At 40.4% G+C, this 21412-nt stretch overlaps 1 protein-coding gene and 1 pseudogene across 1 annotated transcript in view; one reads left to right on the top strand and one right to left on the bottom strand.

The window, feature by feature from the left end:
* Positions 1 to 3118: 3118 nt before the first annotated feature.
* The window catches only part of LOC146396994 (cytochrome P450 2C18-like), a 47508-nt gene continuing 29214 nt past the window's right edge, over positions 3119 to 21412 (top strand). Inside the window, exons 1-4 of the mRNA XM_084995016.1 lie at positions 3119 to 3286; positions 12554 to 12716; positions 12876 to 13025; positions 18834 to 18994. Coding sequence (XP_084851142.1) covers positions 3119 to 3286; positions 12554 to 12716; positions 12876 to 13025; positions 18834 to 18994 — 642 coding nt within the window. The remainder of the gene's footprint in view (positions 3287 to 12553; positions 12717 to 12875; positions 13026 to 18833; positions 18995 to 21412) is intronic.
* On the bottom strand, positions 9227 to 10316 carry LOC146396995 (tyrosine--tRNA ligase, mitochondrial pseudogene; annotated as a pseudogene).

A 21412-nucleotide genomic window follows, 5' to 3' on the forward strand; every position in this document is an offset into this window, starting at 1 on the left:
GGGTCCTTAAAAAACTGAAAATAGAGCTCCTGTATGATCCTTCACTTTCACTCCTGGACATATATCCAGGAGTGAAAAAAACATATTTGGAGAGATAAATGTTCCTCCCTGTTCACTGCAGCACTATTTACAATAGCCAAACATCGAAGCAATCTAAACCTCTATAAACAGATGAATGGATAAAGAAGACATACATATGTATGTACATACAATGGAATATTAGCCAGGAAAAAAGAATGAATTAATGCCATTTGTAGCAACATTGATGTACCTAGAGACTATCGAGCTAACTGAAGTAAGCCAGGCAGAGAAATACAAATACCATAGGAGGTCACTCCTATGTGGCATCTTAAAAAATGATACAAATGAACTTATATTAAAAACAGAAATCTACTTACATTTATAGAAATTAAACTTACGGTTACCAAAGGAGAAAGGAAAGGTGGAGATAAATTGGGAGTTTCAAATTAACAGACACACGCTACTAAATATAATGCAGTTAACCAACAAGAACGTACTATATATTTCAGGGAACTATGCTCAGCATTTTCTAATAACCTAAAACGGAAAAAAAAGGGCGGGCTGGTATGGTTCTCTTAGAGTCATGTGAGTTAGGAAGCAAATTAGTGCTTCAGTTTGTCCACGTTAAAGTGTTCACAGAGACCCAGGTTCACTCAGCTCTAAAGTTTACAAAACTGAACTCGTCTAACCCTCATTTAAATAAACAAAACCGAACTCGTCTAACCCTCATTTAAATAAACAAAACCGAACTCGTCTAACCCTCATTTAAGTAAACAGCTGCTGTAATTATTAACTACATTCGTATTTATTTTGAAATTCAGTGATGAGGGCCAATCCTGAACTATTGAACAACGGCACATCCTCAGTAAACTGTCAGTGAACTCATTTGAACTGAATGTCTTGCTGGAAGGAAGAGTCCAAGTCCAGGCATAAGGGTTCCCACGTGAGCCCTAATTCCTGGAGTCTGTGAGTCCTCGCCTTTACTACTGACTCTCAGAGAGCCTGCTTCTTCCTCCCTCAAGTGGGAATAATGTACATGAGGCAGATTTAATGGAGAAAATCCAAAGGGAAATGGTGGCATGGAAATCGTCTAAATTGTCAAGCTCCCTAAACACATGAGGGATAAAACATTTTGTACAGCCTACAGTTAGGTGCTAATGACATCATTCAACCCTTAAGCCAGAACGCTAGTCTGCTCTACGGTCCACTAGCATCCTGGAAAGGCGAAGTAAATTGATCTGTATGTAATCCATTGGGAACTATGTCTAGTCACTTGTGATGGAGTATGTTAATGTGAGATATAAAAATCTATAGCTGTATGTTTAACTCAGTTACCATGATATATAGTAGAAAATTGACAGAACTCTGTAAACCAGCTATTATAAAAAGTCATTATATTAAAAAAAAACCTTACTGGAAAAGTACATGCTATTGTAATATATACCATAACAAAAGAGAAACAGACTCACAGAATACCACACAAAGTAGTGTTAGATTAGGAGGTACACACTCTTATGTACAGAAGAATCTACAAGTATATACTGTACAACATAGGCAATATAGCCAATATTTTATAACAACTATAAATGGTGTTTAACCTTTAAAAATTGTGAATCACCATAATGTACATTTGTAACTTATATAACACTGTTCATCAACAGAAAAAAGAATATGATGATATCTTTATAGAAGATGTCTTTGTACAAGATTATTATTAGTGATCTAGTAATGTATCAGTGACATTCCAGTGACATTTAGATCCTCATGACACTAAATGTTGTTTCCTTTCTTCCTAATCATTGTGCCCACAGCATGTGGAAGTTCTCATGCCGGGAATCAGACCCATACCACAGCAGTGACCCACATGAGAGCAGTGACAATGCTGGATCCTCAACCACTAGACCATCAGGGAACTCCTAAATGTTGTTTCCTGTTCAGGTTTCCAGGTTGTGATGGTTCTAGGCTATGAGTCTGTTGAATGAAGTCCCTGCCTCCCATGCCCCACTGAATCCACACCTGCTCTTCTGTCTGAAATCTCCCCTCTTCCTGGGCCTCCTTCATTCCATTATTTCTGATGATGACAGGTCAAAGAAAGCAACAGAAACAGCAGGATCTGGAAATAGCTGGGAACTGGGGGAAGTGGTGTTCTCAAGCCCTTCCCCCTACATTCTCTGAGATGGGCTCTTCACATTGTTACCTGAGCAAGTTTCGCCTCTTTTATGTATTGTCCTGAGAATCCATGACTCTTTCAGCCTTGGACTCAAGTAAGGAGCATCTGTTTAATGTGAACCTTGTTATTCTGTGGACATTCAGCAGGGTGTGTATTCAGAGAAGCTTATATTTTGGGGCGGTGGTTTTGTTTTCCTCAAATTGTTCTTGAGACAGCAGTGGTGCAAGCCATGGTAGACCACAATGGACCTTAGAAGATATTAGTTCAAATCCCTGTTTTGTCACTTCTGAGCTATATGACACTGGACGCATCTCCTGTTCTTGCTGAATTTCCCTATATGAAAAGTAAAAATTTTAAATTACTTCCAGTTTTGTTCTTGAGGGGAGGAAGATCGTTTAAGGTTAGAAATGTGTATCAATTTAGTTCATTACTGGATACATGTTTGAACTTTCAAGATATATGAATTATATTACCTAGTTTATATTTAGGAAGCTATAATGTTAGCATATTATGCTAAAATATTTCAAAAGGATTTTATTTCAAGGACAAAGTATACTATTGTTTGATAAAGCATTAAAGCTAAGCATTTTTTAATATAAAGTATTGCCATAAAAGTCATAAATTCTCAACTGGTTGTTAATCTGAGAGTCCATAATGTTGAGCAATTTATTTCACTTGTTTTCAGTCACCTGGGGTGTTAACCTGGGCACCACCCAATACCTATTAAAACAGAATGTTTCTGATAGGGCACTGGACACCACAGTTTAATCTTCATCACAGAGCCAAGGTCCTTTCAAAAGAGATTAAAGTAGACCTAGCTGATTGTTCACTTTATGAGTCAGAGAGTCAAAAATTAATAGCAGGACTGTTATAAAAAAAGCTTTAGATTTCAGGCTCACAGTTGTCTAAGTAAGAAGAGAGGGCATTATGGATGGGGCTGTGGTCCTGGTGCTCTGTCTCTCCTGTCTGCTTCTCCTCTCACTCTGGAAACAGAGTTCTGGGAAGGGGAAGCTCCCGCCTGGCCCGACTCCTCTCCCAATTCTTGGAAATATCCTACAGTTAGATGTTAAGAACATCAGCAAATCCTTAAGCAACGTAAGTATGTTCTACATCCCTTTGGATTTCAAAAGGTAAGTCAACAACTACTTTTATATAAAATATATTTAGTAAAGTATATTAAAATAATTTCTTTTTGTCTTTTTAGGGCCACACCCATGGCATATGTAGGTTCCCAGGCTAAGGGTCTAATTGGAGCTGTAGCCCTTGGCCTACAGCCACAGCAGCAGCAATGCCAGATCTGAGCCATGTCTGTGACCTACACCACAACTCACAACAATGTTGGATCCTTAACCCACTGAGCAAGGCCAGGGATCAAATCCACAACTCCATGGTTTGTAGTCGGATTTGTTTCCACTGTGCCATGATGGGAACTCCCAAAATGTGTCATTTTAAAACATTACTCCTGTGGCAGAACTAATTTTGATCTGCTATTGTCAAGAATAGTGGAATAACATGGTAGAATCAAAATAATAAATAACATGACAAAAGATGAAGGTTCCTTCCCTTTTTTTTTCTTCCTTTTGCATTTTGGGGCTGTACCTACAGCATGTGTAAATTCCAAGGCTAGGGGTTGAATAGGAGCTGCAGCTGCCAGCCTATACCACAGCCACAGCAATATGGGATCTGGGCCAGGTCTGAAAATTACACAATAGCTCACAGAAACACCGCATCCTTAACCCACTGAGTGAGGCCAGAGATTGAACCAGCATTCTTATGGACACTAGTTGGGTTTGTAACCCGCTGAGCCGCAATGGGAACTACAGGTCTTTGTATGGTAGAATCAAAATAATAATGTCAAAAGAATAATAATAAAAGGCAAGCATTCCTTCCCTTCTTTGTTTCATCACCATTGGCTGAAGGTAAATGGCAAGGGAAGTGTTTTGTGATTAGAGATTTAACTCAAGAAGTCATCTACCCTATAAACTGTGTTTTGTTCCGAACAGACATGAAAATTGGACATCTGTGAGGGAGCATTTTTTGCCTGATGTTAAGGAAAGAGCATGGGATCAGGACAAGTACAAGCGAATGAAAGAAAAAAGTAATTAGTCAGGGCTAGCTGGATGGTAACAAAATCCTTTTGCATTCTGCACAAAGCTACTGTGTGTGGCCAAGAATGCTGCAGGATGCAAGAAATGTTCTTCCATGAGATGCTGCGTGACCTGGCACTGCCTCTGTGATGCTTGCGTTATGTTTTAGTAATACCAGCAGATTTCAAACTGGACAGGGCATTTGAGATATCTGGGGTGGTTTTTAAAAATATAGATTTCTAGCTTTTATCATTACTGAGTTAGAATCCCTGTGGGATGAGATTTTGAGTGGTCCTGAAACAGTCAGTATCCAAGGTAGTCATGGGAAGAGATAAATTGCTCAAGCATCAGAGGTCAGCGACACAGTGTTGAAACTTGGTATTTCTATTTATTACCTGTGAGACACTGGAAATAAATAGGAAATTCTTTGAATCTTAATCTCTTCACCCATAAGACAGAGTAAAGAAACTTAGCTCAAAGTAGTGATATGATGATGAGTACCAATTGCCCAGGCCATGGCCTGGGACCTCAGAGGTTATTATCAATCACCATCATATGTATCTTTTAAAAATCTTTTATTGAAGTATAGTTGATTTACAATATTGCATTAATTTCAGGTGCACAGCATAGTGATTCATTTTTTTTCCAGAGCAGATTATATTCCATTATAGATTATTACAAGATTTTTAAAAAATAACAACAGGGTGAAGGCTTATTATTTAAAGACAAATATCTGTATACACACACATACTCCTAAAGGCCTTCAGGGGCTGAGAGAAAGGTTTAGAAAATATAGATATTTTACTACAATTCCACAGGTAGTTCTTACTACAAATTACAAGTTGTAAGAGAAATTATATATTGAAGATACCAAAAAATTTAAAGTAATGACATGTATGAAGGGATATTGGCAGGAACAATATGGCTTTGTCTTTTATATTTAGCTACTGCTACCTATTTACTAAGAAACAATAGGATCAGCACCTGAACTCAACATATACAGATTCAGGAGCTCCCATCATGGCTCAATGGTTAATGAACCCAACTAGCATCCATGAGGACACAGGTTTGAGCCCTGTCTTCACTCAGTGTGTTAAGGATCTAGCATTGCCATGAGCTGTGGTGTAGGTTGTAGATGTGGCTCATATCTGGCATTGCTGTGGAGGTGGTGTAGGCCAGTAGCTATGGCTCTGATTTGATCCCTAGCCTGGGAACCTCCATATGCCACCATATGGCCCTAAAAGACAACTGAAGAAAACAAAACAAAAGAAAAAACCCCCAAACATAAACAGATTCAGTCTGATATAATATGGTACCATTTTCAATACCTCTTCATAGAATACAAGCTTCCTGGAGTTCCTGCTGTGGCATAGTGTGTTAAGACCCCAACTGCTGGAGCTCAGGTTTCTGCAGAGGTTTGGGTTTGACCCCTGGCCTGGTGTGGGGGTTATGGATCCTCAGCTGAGGCATAGGTAGCAGCTGTGGCTTGGATTCATTCTCTGGCCTGGGAACTTTCATATGCCCCAAATATGGCCATAAAGTTAAAAAAAAAACTAAAGAATACGTGCTACCAAAATGTTTGTTAGCACACTTTCAAATCACCCTGCTGGAATTCCCATCATGACATAGCAGAGACAAATCCGACCAGGAACCATGAAGTTGCAGGATCGATCCCAGGCCTTGCTCAATGGGTTAAGGATCCATAGTTGCCGTGAGCTGTGGTGTAGGTTGCAGACATGGATCAGATTCCTCTTGCTGTGGCTCTGGCATAGTCCAGTGGCTACAAGTCCAATTAGACCCCTAGCCTGGGAATCTCCATATGCCACTGGTGTGGCCCTAAAAAGACAAAAAAGACCAAAAAAAAGAGACAAAAAATTTTTTAAAAAATCACTCTGCTATCATCAAACATCAGTTTTGAATTTATACCCATCCATGACTTACTTATTTCAGATAGATCAGATAACTGCTATTCTAGTCTAGCTTTTTGAATTTGTAAGGGGAAAAAAGAAACATACAATGCACCTTTCTCCAGTGTATCAAACACATTTCAAGCTGAAAATGTTACCTGATATAGTGATGCACTTGCTAGTACCACAAACCTTGTACAAAGTAAAACAGAGGCAAGGGAAGTATGGAAAGAGAAAACCTTTTGTTGGTCCTCAAACTGAGTGAAGTTCTGAAATGTAGAGATGATCTCTGACATCATAATGGACACCTGTATGTTCTTGCTATGTAAATGACGTTGCCAATATGAAGTGATATTACAGTGTGTCAACAAATAAATTCTTCCTAACTTGACCTGCATATGGAAGTTTCCAGGTTAGGGGTTGAATTGGAGATGTAGCTGCCAGATTACCCCACAGCCCCGCCAATGCCAGATCCCAGCCATATCTGTGACCTACACCACAGCTCAGGGCTATGCTGGATCCTTAACCCACTGAGTGAGGTCAGGTATTGAACCCGAGTTCTCATGGATACTATTCAGGTTCATTTCTGCTGAGCCACAGTGGGAACTAATAAACTATAGCTTTGTTAACAATTAAATCTACTTCAGAATATAGCAATACAGCTTAAACTGTATGAACATTGTATGACTTTTTTCCAAATAGTTTTTTGTACATGACATAAGTATTATTACATCTCTATTTCTGCATATGAAGATAGTGACTTGCTCCAAGTAATCCAGGTAGTAAATGGCTAGAATCTGAATCTAAAGCCATGCTTTGCTGCCTGTCAGATTTTCTAGAACAAACCTCATTGTAAACCATTTTATGTGTGTGTTTGTATTTCACATGATTCTCAGGGAAAAGATGGGTGTTATCATCTTGATTTTTCAGATGTTGGAAACAGTTCTTGAGGAGCAACTTGCATAATGAATATAGAGCTTAATTTACTAAATCCTTTTTTTTAAGTGCTGCACCCACAGCAGCAGCATGTGGAAGTTCCTAGGGTAGGGTTTGAATTGGAGCTACAGCTGTGGCCTACACCACAGCCACAGCAACATGGGATCTGAGGCGCATCTGTGAACTTCACCACAGCTCATGGAAATGCCAGATCACCCACCCAGTGAGCAAGGCTGGGGATCAAACCCGCATCCTCATGTGTGGATGAGGGTGGGATTTTTTTCTGATGTGCTACAACAAGAACTCCCAACTAAGTCTTGATTCTAAATCCTTTAATTTGACCTGAACCTTTTTATTCCTTTTATCTTTTGATGCTCTCATATGATTACATTCTATTTTATCTTGTTTGTTCCTTAACTTTTCAGTTTATCTCAAGTAGCAATCTGCTTGGGGACATAATTTGACAACTAAAACTGAAAGCTCATAAATTTATAAAACATTCCTACATTTTTTACTAAGTAAGAAAAAATCCATGGCTGTGAGTGATTGTAATTATTCAGAAACAAAGGCAATGGACTGGAAAACTGATTAAGAAACTTTCTGAAAAATCAAGTCAACTTAGGCATTTTTGTTCTTTTTTTGAAAAGAAACCATTTCTCCTGTAATTTCTAATGCCAATTATGTCGTCTTTTATCTTTTTTCCTTTTTAAAGGAGGTCTGTATTACTTTCATAAACAAATAGCAAAAATCCAGTGAGATATACAGCTGTTATAAGGGTACCCCAAATTACTTTCCTTTATCCTTTAAAAATTTTTTAACTTATTTTTTATTGTTATTTCCCCCAACATAATTTTTTCCCACTGTACAGCATGAGGACCCAGTTACACATATATGTATACATAAATTTTTCTCCCATTGTCATGCTGTGTTATAAGTATCTAGACATAGTTCTCAGAGCTACACAGCAGGATCTCATTGTAAATCCATTCCATGAGCAATAGTTTGCATCTCTTCACCCCAAGCTCCCAATCCTTCCCACTCTCTCCCTCTCCCCCTGAGCAACCACAAGTCTATTCTCCAAGTCCATGATTTTCTTTTCTGTGGAAAGGTCCATTTGCGCTGGATATTAGATACCAGATATGTGTGATATCATATGGTATTTGTCTTTCTCTTTCTGACTGAATTCACTCAGCATGAGAGTCTCTAGTTCCATCCATGTTGCTGCAAATGGCATTATGTCGTTCTTTTTTATGGCTAAGTAGTATTCCATTGCGTATGTATACCACATCTTCCGAATCCAACCATCTGTCAATGGACATTTGGGTTGTTACCAGCTCTTGGCTATTGTGAATAGAGCTGCAATGAACATGCGGGTGCATGTGTCTCTTTTAAGTAGAGTTTTGTCTGGATAGATGCCCAAGAGTGGGATTGCTGGGTCATATGGTAGTTCTATATATAGATTTCTAAGGTATCTCCAAACTGTTCTCCATAGTGGCTGTACAAGCTTACATTCCCACCAACAGTGCAGGAGGGTTCCCTTTTCTCCACACCCCCTCCAGGGCTCGTTATTTGTGGACTTATTAATGTTGGCCATACTGACTGGTATGAGGTGCTACCTCATGGTAGTTTTGATTTGCATTTCTCTAACAATCAGGGATGTGGAGCATTGTTTCTAGTGCTCGTTGGTCATCTGTATATCTTCCTTGGAGAAATGTCTCCAATATATCCAGTGAGATATACACCTGTTATAAAAGTACCCCCAATTTCTTAGACTACCTTTTTTTCATTGTTCCTCCTCATCTCCAAAAGAGCAAGAAAGGCAGGATAGCAAAGACAGCATTTAGTTTTTCAAGAAGACTAATTATTGAAAGAGATTTACCCCGGAAATCATGCTTTCCTATGACAGTCCTTGATGTTTAAGTATCGGGAAATAAAATATCCCGCTATTACACAAACATAAGCAGCCTATGTAAATAATGAAATTACTCACACTGTGAGGCCTAGAGTATATTCCATTCTCTGCTGTTTGATTTGCCTAAGCGAAGATATAAGTTCATATGTCTTGAAAACAAATGATGTTAAGTCTGAGCCACCAGAAGGATTTTTCAACCAAGTTGAAGCCATTTTAGAAACCCCTCATTCCTATTTTAAGTAATGAAAGTCCATTCTTAAGAATATGTTGTCCAATAACTAAAACATTCTGAGGATTTGTTACTTGTCTGTGATTTATACTGACTTTGCTTTCTGTCATCAGTTGACACCCTGGGGAATGGCATTTCCTTTGCTGCATGCATCTAGGGAGGCTGTTCCAGGTTCAAGAACTAATTTGGAAAATGAAGCTTGTTTCAACAACTCTGTTAACTCTTGATCAGGCATGAGCTCCAGGGCATCTATGCTGCTTTGATAAAGGGCTTGTGTAGACCTTTTAGCTGAGTCCAGTCCTTCTTGTCCATGAACAAGCTTTGTTACTTCTGTAGCCAAGTCATTTCTGAGGGCCCTGCTTTTCTGGCTCTTTGACATGCAACCACATTATGGTCAGTTTCTGGAAGTGGCATAAAAGTGAAGAGCTTCAGGTACCTTTCTACCAAATTATTCTCCTGTCTCAAAACATGGATACAATTCACATGTATAACCCAACAGTAGTACAGCCAGCATTCCCAGTTTTCCTCCAGTTGTATTTGTAATCAGAGGTACAGAGAATCTAAAACTGTCTTCTCCTGTCAACTTGTGGATGACTCGGATCTGGACATGATATTACTCAGGTGATCAGATCCACCCAGTTGGGCCTGGCATCCATAACCCTGGAACAGGTAACAGAAATAATAGGCTTGGAGCACCTGGTATAAATACTTGGCCAAACTCATTCCTCCTGGATCTTAAGTTGAGTCGGCCCACTATGCACCTCAGCAGTGGGCCCACTGTGGCTGCCCACTGTGGCTAGGAAGTCCCCCAGGAGCTGCTTCTGGTACTAGGCCAAAAGGCCCAGCACCTTGAAGCTGCCCCAGGTAAATCCATTAGAGAAGAACTCCCAGTGACTAGCCATGCAGGCCTGGAGCCCTCAGTGCAGGGTTTCACATTGCTTTGCATGCTCTCTGAGTGCAGAGCCCTCCCCTGTGCATGCTGGGCAGAACCCCTGCTCTTGCCATCCAGAGGCACAGTGGCACCTCCCACCGGTGTGATCACCTTGTGGTTCATTACTGGGATGGAAACAGGCCCAAGGGCTCCAGCCGGTCAATTGTGTGAAGCGAGACAGTGTCAAAGCCTCTGGGGAATGCTGCCCACCATTCCCTGCTCAGAGAGCCCCTGGTTCTCTATCTTGGTACCCGTCTTGGGGGAAGAACTCCTTGAGCAGCCCCCAAGTGGCCTGCAATGCGAGCAACCCCTGATCAGTGGAAAGGGGTAGAGTCTTGACCTGCTTGGGATAGCAAACCACCACACAGGGAAATGCACTCCAGTATGGGCACCAGCATCTTGGTGGAGGTCTGTAACAAGATAGCAAGTATAAGTATCTGTGCCATGAAGTAAATCCTTGTTGCTTACCTTTTACATGTAGTAGTTTGCATGTTAATCCCATACCTCTAATTTGTCCCCCCTCCCCTCTTTGGTAACGATAAATTTTTTGTGAGTCTGTTTCTTTTTCTTTGCTTCTTATTCTTCTTCTTTTTTTTTTTTTTTTTTTGGCTCTGCCCACCACTTGGGGAAGTTTCCAGGCCAGGGATGGTACTGTGCCTCAGCAGCGACTCAAGCTGCTTCAGTGACAACGCTGGATCCTTAACCCATTGTACCACAAGAGAGCTCTTTTTAATTTAATTTTCATTTGTGTCATATTTTAGATTCCACATATAATGATGTCATATGGTATTTGTCTTTCTCTGTCTAATTTACTTGGTGTGATAATTTCTAGGTCCATCCATGTTGCTGCAAAGGGCATTATTTCATTCTTTTTATTGCTGATTAATATTCCATTGTATACATGTACCACGTCTTCTTCATTTACTCATTTGTTGATGGACATTTAGGTTGTTTCCATGTCTTATTTACTGTAAATAGTGCAGGTATAAACATAGACATGCATGTATCCTATTTTTTTTTAAGGGCCACACCTGTGGCATATAGAGCTTCCAAGATTAGGGGTTGAATTGGAGCTTCAGCTGCTGGCCTGCACCACTGCCACAGCAATGCCATATCTGAGCTGCATCTGTGGCCTGAGCTGCCATTTGCGGCAATGCTGGATCTTTAACCCAGTGAGTGAGGTATCAAACCCACATCCTCATGAACACCATATCAGGTTCGTAACCTGCTGAACCCCAACAGGAACTCCATATCTTTTTACCTGAGAGTTTTCTCCTGATATATGCCTAGGAATGGGTCTGCTGCACCATATTATATCATGGCACCTCTATTTTTATGTTTTTGAGGAACCTCCATATTGTTTTCTATAGCAGCTGCACTAATTTACATTCCCCCCAACAGTGCAGAGGGTTCTCTTTTCCACACCCATCCAGTGTTTGTTACTTGAAGACTTTTTTTATTTTTTTGGCTATGCCACAGCATACATGAATTCCTGGGCCAGAGATTAAACCTGTGCTACAGCAGTGACCCAGGCCACAGCAGTGACAATGCCAGATCCATAACTGCTAGGCCACCAGGGAACTCCCTGTAGACTCTTTATTGATGACCATTCTGACCAGTGTGAGGTGGTATCTCACTGTAGTATTGACTTGCTTTTCTACAATATGCCTAAGCCAGTTGTCTGTTGATGGACACTTGGGTTGCTTCCATGCTGTGGCTGTTGGAAATAGTGGTGCTATTAGCACTGGGGTGCAGGTAACTTTTTGAATTACAGTTTTTGTTTTTTTCTGGATATGTACCCTGGAGTGGAATGGCTGGATCATATGGTAGTTCTATTTTTAGTTTTTAAAGGCATCTCTATACAGTTTTGTACAGTGGCTGTAGAACTTCACATTCTCATCAACAGTGTAGGAGGGTCCCCTTTCCTCCATACCCTCTCCAGCATTTATTGTTTGTAGACATTTTGTTGATAGCCATTCTGACTGGTGTTAGGTGGTCTCTCATTGTGGTTTTGATTTGGATTACTCTAATAGCAATGTTGAGCATCTTTTCTTGTGTCTGTTGCCCATCTGAATCTCTTCTTTGAAAAAATGTACATTGTGGTCTTCTGCTTTATTATGTTATGGTATGTTCCCTCTCTACCCACTTTGGTCAGAGTTTTTTTTTTTTTTTTTTTTTTTTAGTCATGAATGCATGTTGCTTTTTCACCATATTTATATATAAGATCCAGAAATGCTTGAAGTTATGTATGTCAATAAAAACTTCAACAATACAATGTTGATCACAGTCTTAACCATGAGTAAAATAGATGAAATTGTGACTTCTTTTGCTAATATTTGCATTTTCTTTCCATTTCCCAGCTCTCAAAAGTCTATGGCCCTGTGTATACTGTGTATTTTGGCTTGAAGCCTGCTGTTGTGTTGCATGGCTATGAAGCAGTAAAAGAAGCCCTAATTGATGCGGGAGAGGAGTTTTCTGGAAGGGGCCATTTCCCACTGGCTGAAAGAATTAATAAAGGGCGTGGTAGGTGTGCATATTCAGCATTAGTAATGGGGGTTGGGAGGTTGAAAAATTTTGAAGAGTCTCCTAGAAGAGCTTGGTCCATCTGTGAGGAGGTCAAGTGTCAGCTCTGTCCTCCCTGCCTGGGACCTCCCTCCTAGTTTCTCTTTCCCCTCCTGGTAGGAATCCTCTTCAGCAATGGAAAGATATGGAAGGAGACCCGGCGCTTCTCCCTCATGACCCTGCGGAATTTTGGGATGGGGAAGAGAAGCATTGAGGAACGCATTCAAGAGGAAGCCCGCTGCCTTGTGGAAGAGTTGAGAAAAACCAATGGTGGGTGAGGCTGTGATCTGTAACTCTGACCTTAACAGAGTGCTCTCTCTCTCTCTCCTGTGATGTCTTCGGAGACATTTCCGGGCAGTCACATCTTCCGTATGGGCTGTGGTTTTTGGCCCTGGTGTGGAGGAGGAGGGTGTGAAACAGAGCCAAGGGAGCTTTTGTGTATCTGTGCTTCTTGTGTTTGTACCCTTATGATCATGCTCACAGTGTGGATTAAAAGGTCATTTAATCCTATTCTGTTTTGAGCTCTTTGTTTTCAATCATTATATCATACAGGAAAAAGGTTTTAGGTCTCATGTTTTTTTTTTTGTTTTGTTTTGTTTCATTTTTTTTAATATTAGAGGACAGCATTTTTCCCATGGTGTAAATGTGGGTTATCTATTCCAGAACATTTCACCAGGGAATACTTGTCAAGTGCACAGGGTGGGAATGCCCTTGTCATGTCCTTATGGAGTGTGAAACAAATGACATGTGCTTTAACTTAGTTGGCCTCTATTTGTTTGGTCAGCCTCACTTATGTGTCTGAGGCTTTCTTCTGAGACCCATTGCCTGCTGTTCTGGCTAGTAATGATAGTTTTAATTGCTTAGGTGTCCATTAGGGCAGATCTCATCAGTTGTGATTTCCAAACAGATATTTCAAAATTAAACAGATATTTCAAAATTATCAGCTTGAGTTATTTAATGTTGCTCCCTACATACAGCATTGTTTTATTTATATTTAAGACATTGATGCAAAAGCATAATCCTAAACATTACACAAATACCGGGTTATATAATAATTTAACTAGATTTCAACTAATATTAGAAATTCATGACCCTGCCTTCCCTATTACTTGCTTCTCTCTCCAGTGGTTTTGTGTGTGTGTGTGTGTGTGTGTGTGTGTGTGTGTGTTTAGGGCCACAGGTGCAGCATCTGGAAGTTCCCAGGACAGAGGTCAAATTGGAGATACAGATGCCAGCCCACACCACAGCCACAGGAATGCCAGATCTGAGCCATGTCTGCAACCCATGCCGCAGCTCATGGCAGTGCTGGACACTAAAATCAGTAAGTGGGGCCAAAGATTGAACCCACATCCTCATGGAGACTAATTGGGTTCGTTTTCTGCTGAGCAACAATGGAAACACACTGTTTTCAGCATTCTTTATCTACCCTTTTCTTAGTGTATATATATATATGTACATACTTTTCTTAGTATATATATGTATATACTTTTCTTAGTATAACTATATATATATACTTTTCTTAGTGTAAATATATATATATATATATATATATCTTTATATATATATCTTTACTTTTTAGGGCCGCACATGCTGGATATGGAGGTTCACAGGCTGGGAGTGGAATAAGAATTATAGCTGCTGGCCTACACCACAGCCACAGCAATGCCAGATCTGAGCCACATCCTTGACCTTCACGACAGCTCATGGCAATGCCAGATCCTCAACCCACTGAGTAAGGCCAGGCATTGAACCCACATCCTCATGGATATTAGTCAGGTTCATTAACTGCTGAGCCACAAAGGGATCTCCTAATGATAATGGTTTTTATTGTCTCTGTTTTATGGTATTTTGACATTTTTTCAGCCTTGCAGAACCAGGGACCAACTCTCTCTCTTAGGGTTAAATTCTGAGACAGAGCAAAACATCTTGTCAACTGATTAATAAATTCAGCAAAGTGGCAGGATATAAGATTAACATTCAGAAGTCAGTTGCATTTCTGTATACCAGCAATGAAACATTAGAAAAGGAATACAAAAATATGATACCTTTTAAAATTGTACCTCACAAAATCAAATACCTCGAAATACACCTGACCAAAGAGGTAAAGGCCCTATATGCCAAGAACTATAAAACTTTAATCAAAGAAATCAAAGAAGATGTAAAGAAATGGAAAGATATTCCATGTTCCTGGATTGGAAAAATCAATATTGTGAAAATGGCCATCCTACCCAAAGCAATCTACAGATTCAATGCAATCCCTATCCAATGACCCATGACATTTTTCACAGAACTAGAACAAACAATCCAAACATTTATATGGCACCACAAAAGACCCAGAATCGCCAAAGCAATCCTGAGAAACAAACCAAGCAGGAGGCATCACTCTCCCAGACTTCAAGAAATACTACAAAGCCACAGTCATCAAAACAGTGTGGTACTGGTACCAAAACAGACAGACAGACCAATGGAACAGAAGAGAGAACCCAGAAATAAACCCTGACACCTATGGTCAATTAATCTTTGACAAGGGAGGCAAGAACATCAAATGGGAAAAACACAGTCTATTCAGCAAGCATTGCTGGGAAACCTGGACAGCTGCATGCAAAGCAATGAAACTAGACCACACCCTCACACCATGCACAAAAATAAACTCCAAATGGCTGAAAGACTTAAATACACGACAGGACAACCATCAAACTCCTAGAAGAAAACATAGGCAAAACACTCTCTGACATCAACATCATGAATATTTTCTCAGGTCAGTCTCCCAAAGCAATAGAAATTAGAGCAAAAATAAACCCATGGGACCTCATCAAACGGAAAAGCTTTTGCACAGCAAAGGAAACCCAAAAGAAAACAAAAAGACAACTTACAGAATGGGAGAAAACAGTTTCAAATGATGCAACTGACAAGGGCTTAATCTCTAGAATATATAAGCAACTTATACAACTCAACAGCAAAAAAACCAATCAATCAATGGAAAAATGGGCAAAAGACCTGAATAGACATTTCTCCAAAGAAGATATACAGATGGCCAACAAACACATGAAAAAATGCTCAACATCGCTGATTATAAGAGGAATGTGAATCAAAACTACCATGAGATACCACCTCACACCAGTCAGAATGGCCCTCATTAATAAGTCCACAAATAACAAGAGCTGGAGGGGCTGTGGAGAAAAGGGAACCCTCCTGCACTGCTGGTGGGAATGTAAACTGGTACAGCCACTATGGAGAACAGTTTGGAGATCCCTTAGAAATCTATACATAGAACTTCCATATGACCCTGCAATCCCACTCTTGGGCATCTATCCAGACAAAGCTCTACTTAAAAGAGACACATGCACCCGCATGTTCATTGCACCACTATTCACAATAGCCAGGACATGGAAACAACCCAAATGTGCACTGATAGATGACTGGATCAGGAAGAAGTGGTATATATACACAATGGAACACTACTCAGCCATAAAAAAGGATGACATAATGCCATTTGCAGCAACATGGATGGAACTAGAGAATCACATCCTGAGTGAAATGAGCCAGAAAGACAAAGACAAATACCATATGATATCACTTATAACTGGAATCGAATATCCAGCACAAATGAACATCTCCTCAGAAAAGAAAATCATGGACTTGGAGATGAGACTTGTGGTTGCCTGATGGGAGGGGGAGGGAGTGGGAGGGATCGGGAGCTTGGGCTTATCAGACACAACCTAGAATAGATTTACAAGGAGATCCTGCTGAATAGCATTAAGAACTATGTCTAGCTACTCATGTTGCAACAGAAGAAAGGGTGGGGGAAAAAACTGTAACTGCAGTGTATACATCTAAGGATAACCTGACCCCCTTGCTGTACAGTGGGAAAAAAAAAAAACAAACATCTTGTCTATACCATGGCTTTGATTTTTCAATCAACCCATCCAAATCCCATACCCCCCCTTCTTCCCCTCCCCTCGCCTTCTTTGTGAAACCATTACACACCAAACCAATATTCTGCCTGCCCTACATCAACCCAGGGACCACCAGGGTCCTATATCCTAGAGCCCTGTGAAATTAACCAAACTGTCAATTCTAAACTTAGCCAGCCAACCTACTCTTCTTAGTTTATGTAGTCCACGAAAACCCCAGTAAAGGCTCTGTCCTGTGCTCTCTGCTTGTTTCTTCTGCCTCCTGGTCAACCTTGGTGCTTCCACCTGTGGCCCTGTGTGCTGTGTCCCCTCCTCTTGGGAAGTATGGGTAACAAATTGTCCTTTCATCGGCAGTCATTTCTTGATGTTGGCTTCACATCTGAATAAAAATAACCCCCCAAGGACATTTTAACACAATTGGATTTGGGGTTAAAATGTTCATGGCAATTTTTTCACCCCCTAGTGGTAGCTGTACTGACCTATGAAGTGCTTGTCATGATAAATCTGATTTTCAGTCTAGATTCTAAATTACCTGCTTCTTAACTCTCTCTCTCCAATGAAGTTAAAGGAAAGATAAACATCATATTTTAGCTGTCCCACACACCAAAAGAAATCTCACAGCCTTCTTGAATTATCCCCTACCTTCTAAAATATGTTTTTCTAGAAGCTTAGTGAATGGATATGTTTCAGCTGAAAAGGAGCCTGGCAGAGGACCAGTTAACTATGTGGGATTCCTGGTATTAAATTCAAGATCATTTCTTCTCAAGCACTTTGATATAAGTCACACTTAATTGCATTATGATGTGATTTTTTTTGCATATAAAATTTAGGAGTTCCCGATAAATTAATTAAAAATCCAACTGCAGTGGATTGGGTTGCTGTGGAGGTCCAGGTTTGTTCCCCGCTCCTGAACATCCATGTGCTGCCAGTGTGGCCATTAAAAAAAATTGATCATTTATTTGACTATAGCAGTTTCATTTAAGTATTGGCCAATAAAAAAGAAAGCTCCTTTCCTCTGCTTTAATTATTTTCTCTGTAAAGTGGTGGAATTGATCTATATTCAAAATTTGAAGAACATAATATATTCTGTTGGTGACTATATTTAACAATATCCTAGAATTCCATAGAGGGAAGAATCTGTCCAAATAAGTGAAATGTGAGGGCTGAATGGTGGTGAGGGTCCCTGTTTCTTAAAGCAGGACATTGCTTTCCCACCCCACCCCTCGCCATATTGCAATAAAGAAACAAAAGGACTCCAGTTATCAATTTAACCTTCCTTGTTTGCCCTGTGACTTAAATTTGAAGTGAAGAATTCTCATTTACTTTTGTTTTAGGCATACAAATCTTTGAAATCTGGATTTTTTTTTCTCTTTTTAGGGCTGCACCTGTAGCTTATGGAGGTTCCCAGCTGCTGGCCTATACTACAGCCACAGCAATGCCAGACCCGAGCCATGTCTGCGACCTACACCACAGCTCATGGCAACACCACAGATCATGGCAACATCAGATCCTTAACCCACTGTGCAGGGCAGGGATCAAACCTGTAACCTCATGGTTCCTAGTCAGATTCATTTCTGCTGCACTATGAGGGGAACTCTGGCAGACAAGTCTTAAAATTTGTGTTTGTATTAGTTTTTCTTCTCATGACTACATATGTGGCTTTTTCTTGTTTTCACTATACTTTCAGATACTTGAAGTTTTCTCTCTTTAATCTTTTCCTTTCTTGATTCTACCAGTTGTTGCTTCAACTAGTCCCTACGTATAAAAGTTTTCAAGATCCTAATTAGTTCTTCCTTCCTACAGCAATGCTTAATTTTCTATGTGCTTACCAAACAGATATGATTCTTCACTGATAGATAACCTGAATTGTTGTATTAAAAACTGACACTGACTTTTTTTCCTTCTCTTCACAATAGCCAGCTCCTTGGGTCAAGGCAGTGATGTACACAGAGTATTTGGAGAATAATTGTTAAACAAACTAGGATTGGGTGGTCAATTCATGTTTAAGGGAAAAGTGATGCATTGATTTTAAGGATGCTGAAATTTTTGCTGATGAGGGAATTTCTAGGTAGATATTACTTTAGAGATTCTAAAAGTACCTATTATCCACAAAGAAGTTTTATATATGTTTTTAATTGTGTTTTAAATCTTTTTAAATCTTTAGCTTCACCCTGTGATCCCACTTTCCTCCTGAGCTGTGCTCCCTGCAATGTGATCTGCTCCATCATTTTCCACAATCGTTTTGATTATACAGATCCAAATTTTCTTACCTTGTTGGAAAAATTTAATGAAAACTTCAGGATTCTGAGCTCCCCGTGGATGCAGGTGAAGTCAGCATTCTCTTTTCCTGAATTGTTAGTGCTCTTCTCTTTGATAAGTTCAAAATTCTGTATGGACCGCTCTTGGAAGTGATTGGGAACTAGTTATTTTGTGTATTACAAAGCAGTAACTCTGAGAATAAGATTCTCCCCTTTCTGTGTGTGTGTTTTAACTTGCTATAGGTTTTCCTTTTTCTTTCTGCTTTATGTAGGCTATAACTTCTATTTTTTTGGCTGTGTGTGCAGCATGTAAAATTTACAGGGCCAAGGATCAAACCCCAGCCACAGCAGTGACAACACCAAATCCTTAACTGCTGGGCTACCAGAGAACTTCCTGTTTATTTGTTGACTTTTCTAAACTATTTTGGCACAGTCTCTCTCTCTCTCTCTCTCTCTCGTCATGTGTGGTCTCTGAAATAGCTGTTCCTTTAGCTTAGGTTCAGCTAGCATCTGGATAGAGACAGCATTAAATGTGAGGAGCCAAAAAAAAGAAAAAAGACAGATGAAGAGAGAGAGATGGGGAGGGAGAGAGAAAGTAGGAAAGATGGAAGGAAAAAGAAAAAGGAAGAGAGGAAGAAGGGAAGTTCTCTTTGTGGCTTAGTGATAACGAAACCAACTACTATCCATGAGGATGTGGATTCTATCCCTGGTCTTGACCAGTGGGTTAAGGTTCTGGAGTTGCCCGGAGCTGTGCTGTAAGGTCTTAGTTGCAGCTCAGATCTCACATGGATGTGGCCATGGCTGTGGCTGTGGCCTGGAGCTCTGATTCAACCCTTGGCCAGGGAGCTTCCATATCCCACAGGTGTGGCCCTTCAAAATGAACAAATAAAAACAAAAATCAAAAAAGGAAAAGGAAAGGAATGAAGGAATGGAAGGAAGGAAGAGAAAGGAAGGAGGGAAGGAGTGAGGAAATAACTCTCAGATGAGCTCTGTGCTGGGGCACTCATTATAGCCTCAGCCAGGCTGTTTTGGACTCTCTCTTGGTCTTCCCCTAGTGCTTGTACTGAGCCTAGAGATCAGGCAGAGGTGAAAGCATAGTGTCTTCTCAGGACTTTTTGTGCTTAGCTTTCTAATTTCCTCAGTTCACGTGGGTGCTTTTGAATGTCCTAATTTCCCAAAGCCCTCCCTTTTCAGGGGCTGGGTTGGATCTCTCCTATGCCTTAAGTGTAATTGCTTGCCCCTGGTAGTTGCAGGTTGTTATTCATTCATCTAGCTAGGTTTGCGAAACATCCCTGCTGCATTTCCAGCCCTGAGTTTTAAGTTAGCAGAAACAAAAGCAAGGGGCTGTGTCAGCCTTGCAGGTGGCCTCAGAGAGGTCAGAACACAGACACACAATTCTTTGTGAGTGAGGACTGTTTTGGTTTCTCTGGAACCAGGGACCAAGCTCCCATCCTGCAAGCTGCCCTTGTTGGGACCACTGCTAAGCTGGGGAGGGAGGTGGGACAAGTGGCAGAAAAAAGCCACAAATCTTTCTTGCCATTTAAAGTTGTCTGTTTCTCACTTGAGCATTCCTGTGATAGCTGTAAACCTTTGTGTTTCTGGCAAGTTTTGACAAGTTGATTGTGACAGTGTTTGCTTGATTTTCTGACATATTTTGTGGAGGGATTGACCTTTAGAGCTGTCTACTACACCATTCTTGCTGATGTTATTCTGTGCAGTGAATGTTTGAACATCACAGCCTTGCCTTAGCCTCATACATAGCATAGTGTCATGGAGTGCATGTTTGAGAAAGATGACAGAGCCTTTGTTTTATAGACGAGAAAGGAAATGCCTGAATATAAAGCTGGAATTCAAGCCTATTCACTCTCTGGCTGTGGTTTTTCCACTACTCCTCCAAGTCCAGCTTCCATTATCTTCTTTGATGAAGGCCCAAAAGCATGGCCATAGCCCTCAGTGGTCAGCCAGACCTTTCCTGAAAGGCTTCCATTGCCCACAAAGCTTGTCCTCCAATGACCCTTAGTGATTTCTTCGTCACATTCCTTCACATAAGTATCCTAATTTAGGAAGGAGAATCAGTCTTTCAAGGAAGAGACTGTTTGTGAACACAGATGCTACCAGGGAACACTGACTAGGGCAGGGGTGTAGCTAGTTGGGAACGTGGCTGACAAGGTAATTGGGCTTGGGATGACAGAACTGGTTTTAGGGTGTATGAGCCTCAACTAGACACCACAGATTTGCCCTGTGCTGAGCCAATGTACTCTACTGAAATAAAGTCACGCGATCTTGGAAAAGTCATTTACCTGCTCTGGTGCATAGGTCCTTTATCGATAAAATGCTGAGTTGGGTTTTGTGTCCTATTTGCATCCCTCTGAGTTATAAAAATAGTGATTCTGTTTCGGAGGCTGCTTGATAATAGTAAAAATAGCAGGGAGTGGCTTTGTGTTCTACATCAGGCTACCCAAACTTTCCTAACCTGTTTCCTTAT

Source organism: Sus scrofa, chromosome 14 (assembly GCF_054392235.1).
Source record: "Sus scrofa isolate SSC_HxYL_T2T_F1_AM1 chromosome 14, Sscrofa_HxYL_maternal_Yorkshire_Landrace_v2.0, whole genome shotgun sequence".
NCBI lineage: Eukaryota > Metazoa > Chordata > Mammalia > Artiodactyla > Suidae > Sus > Sus scrofa.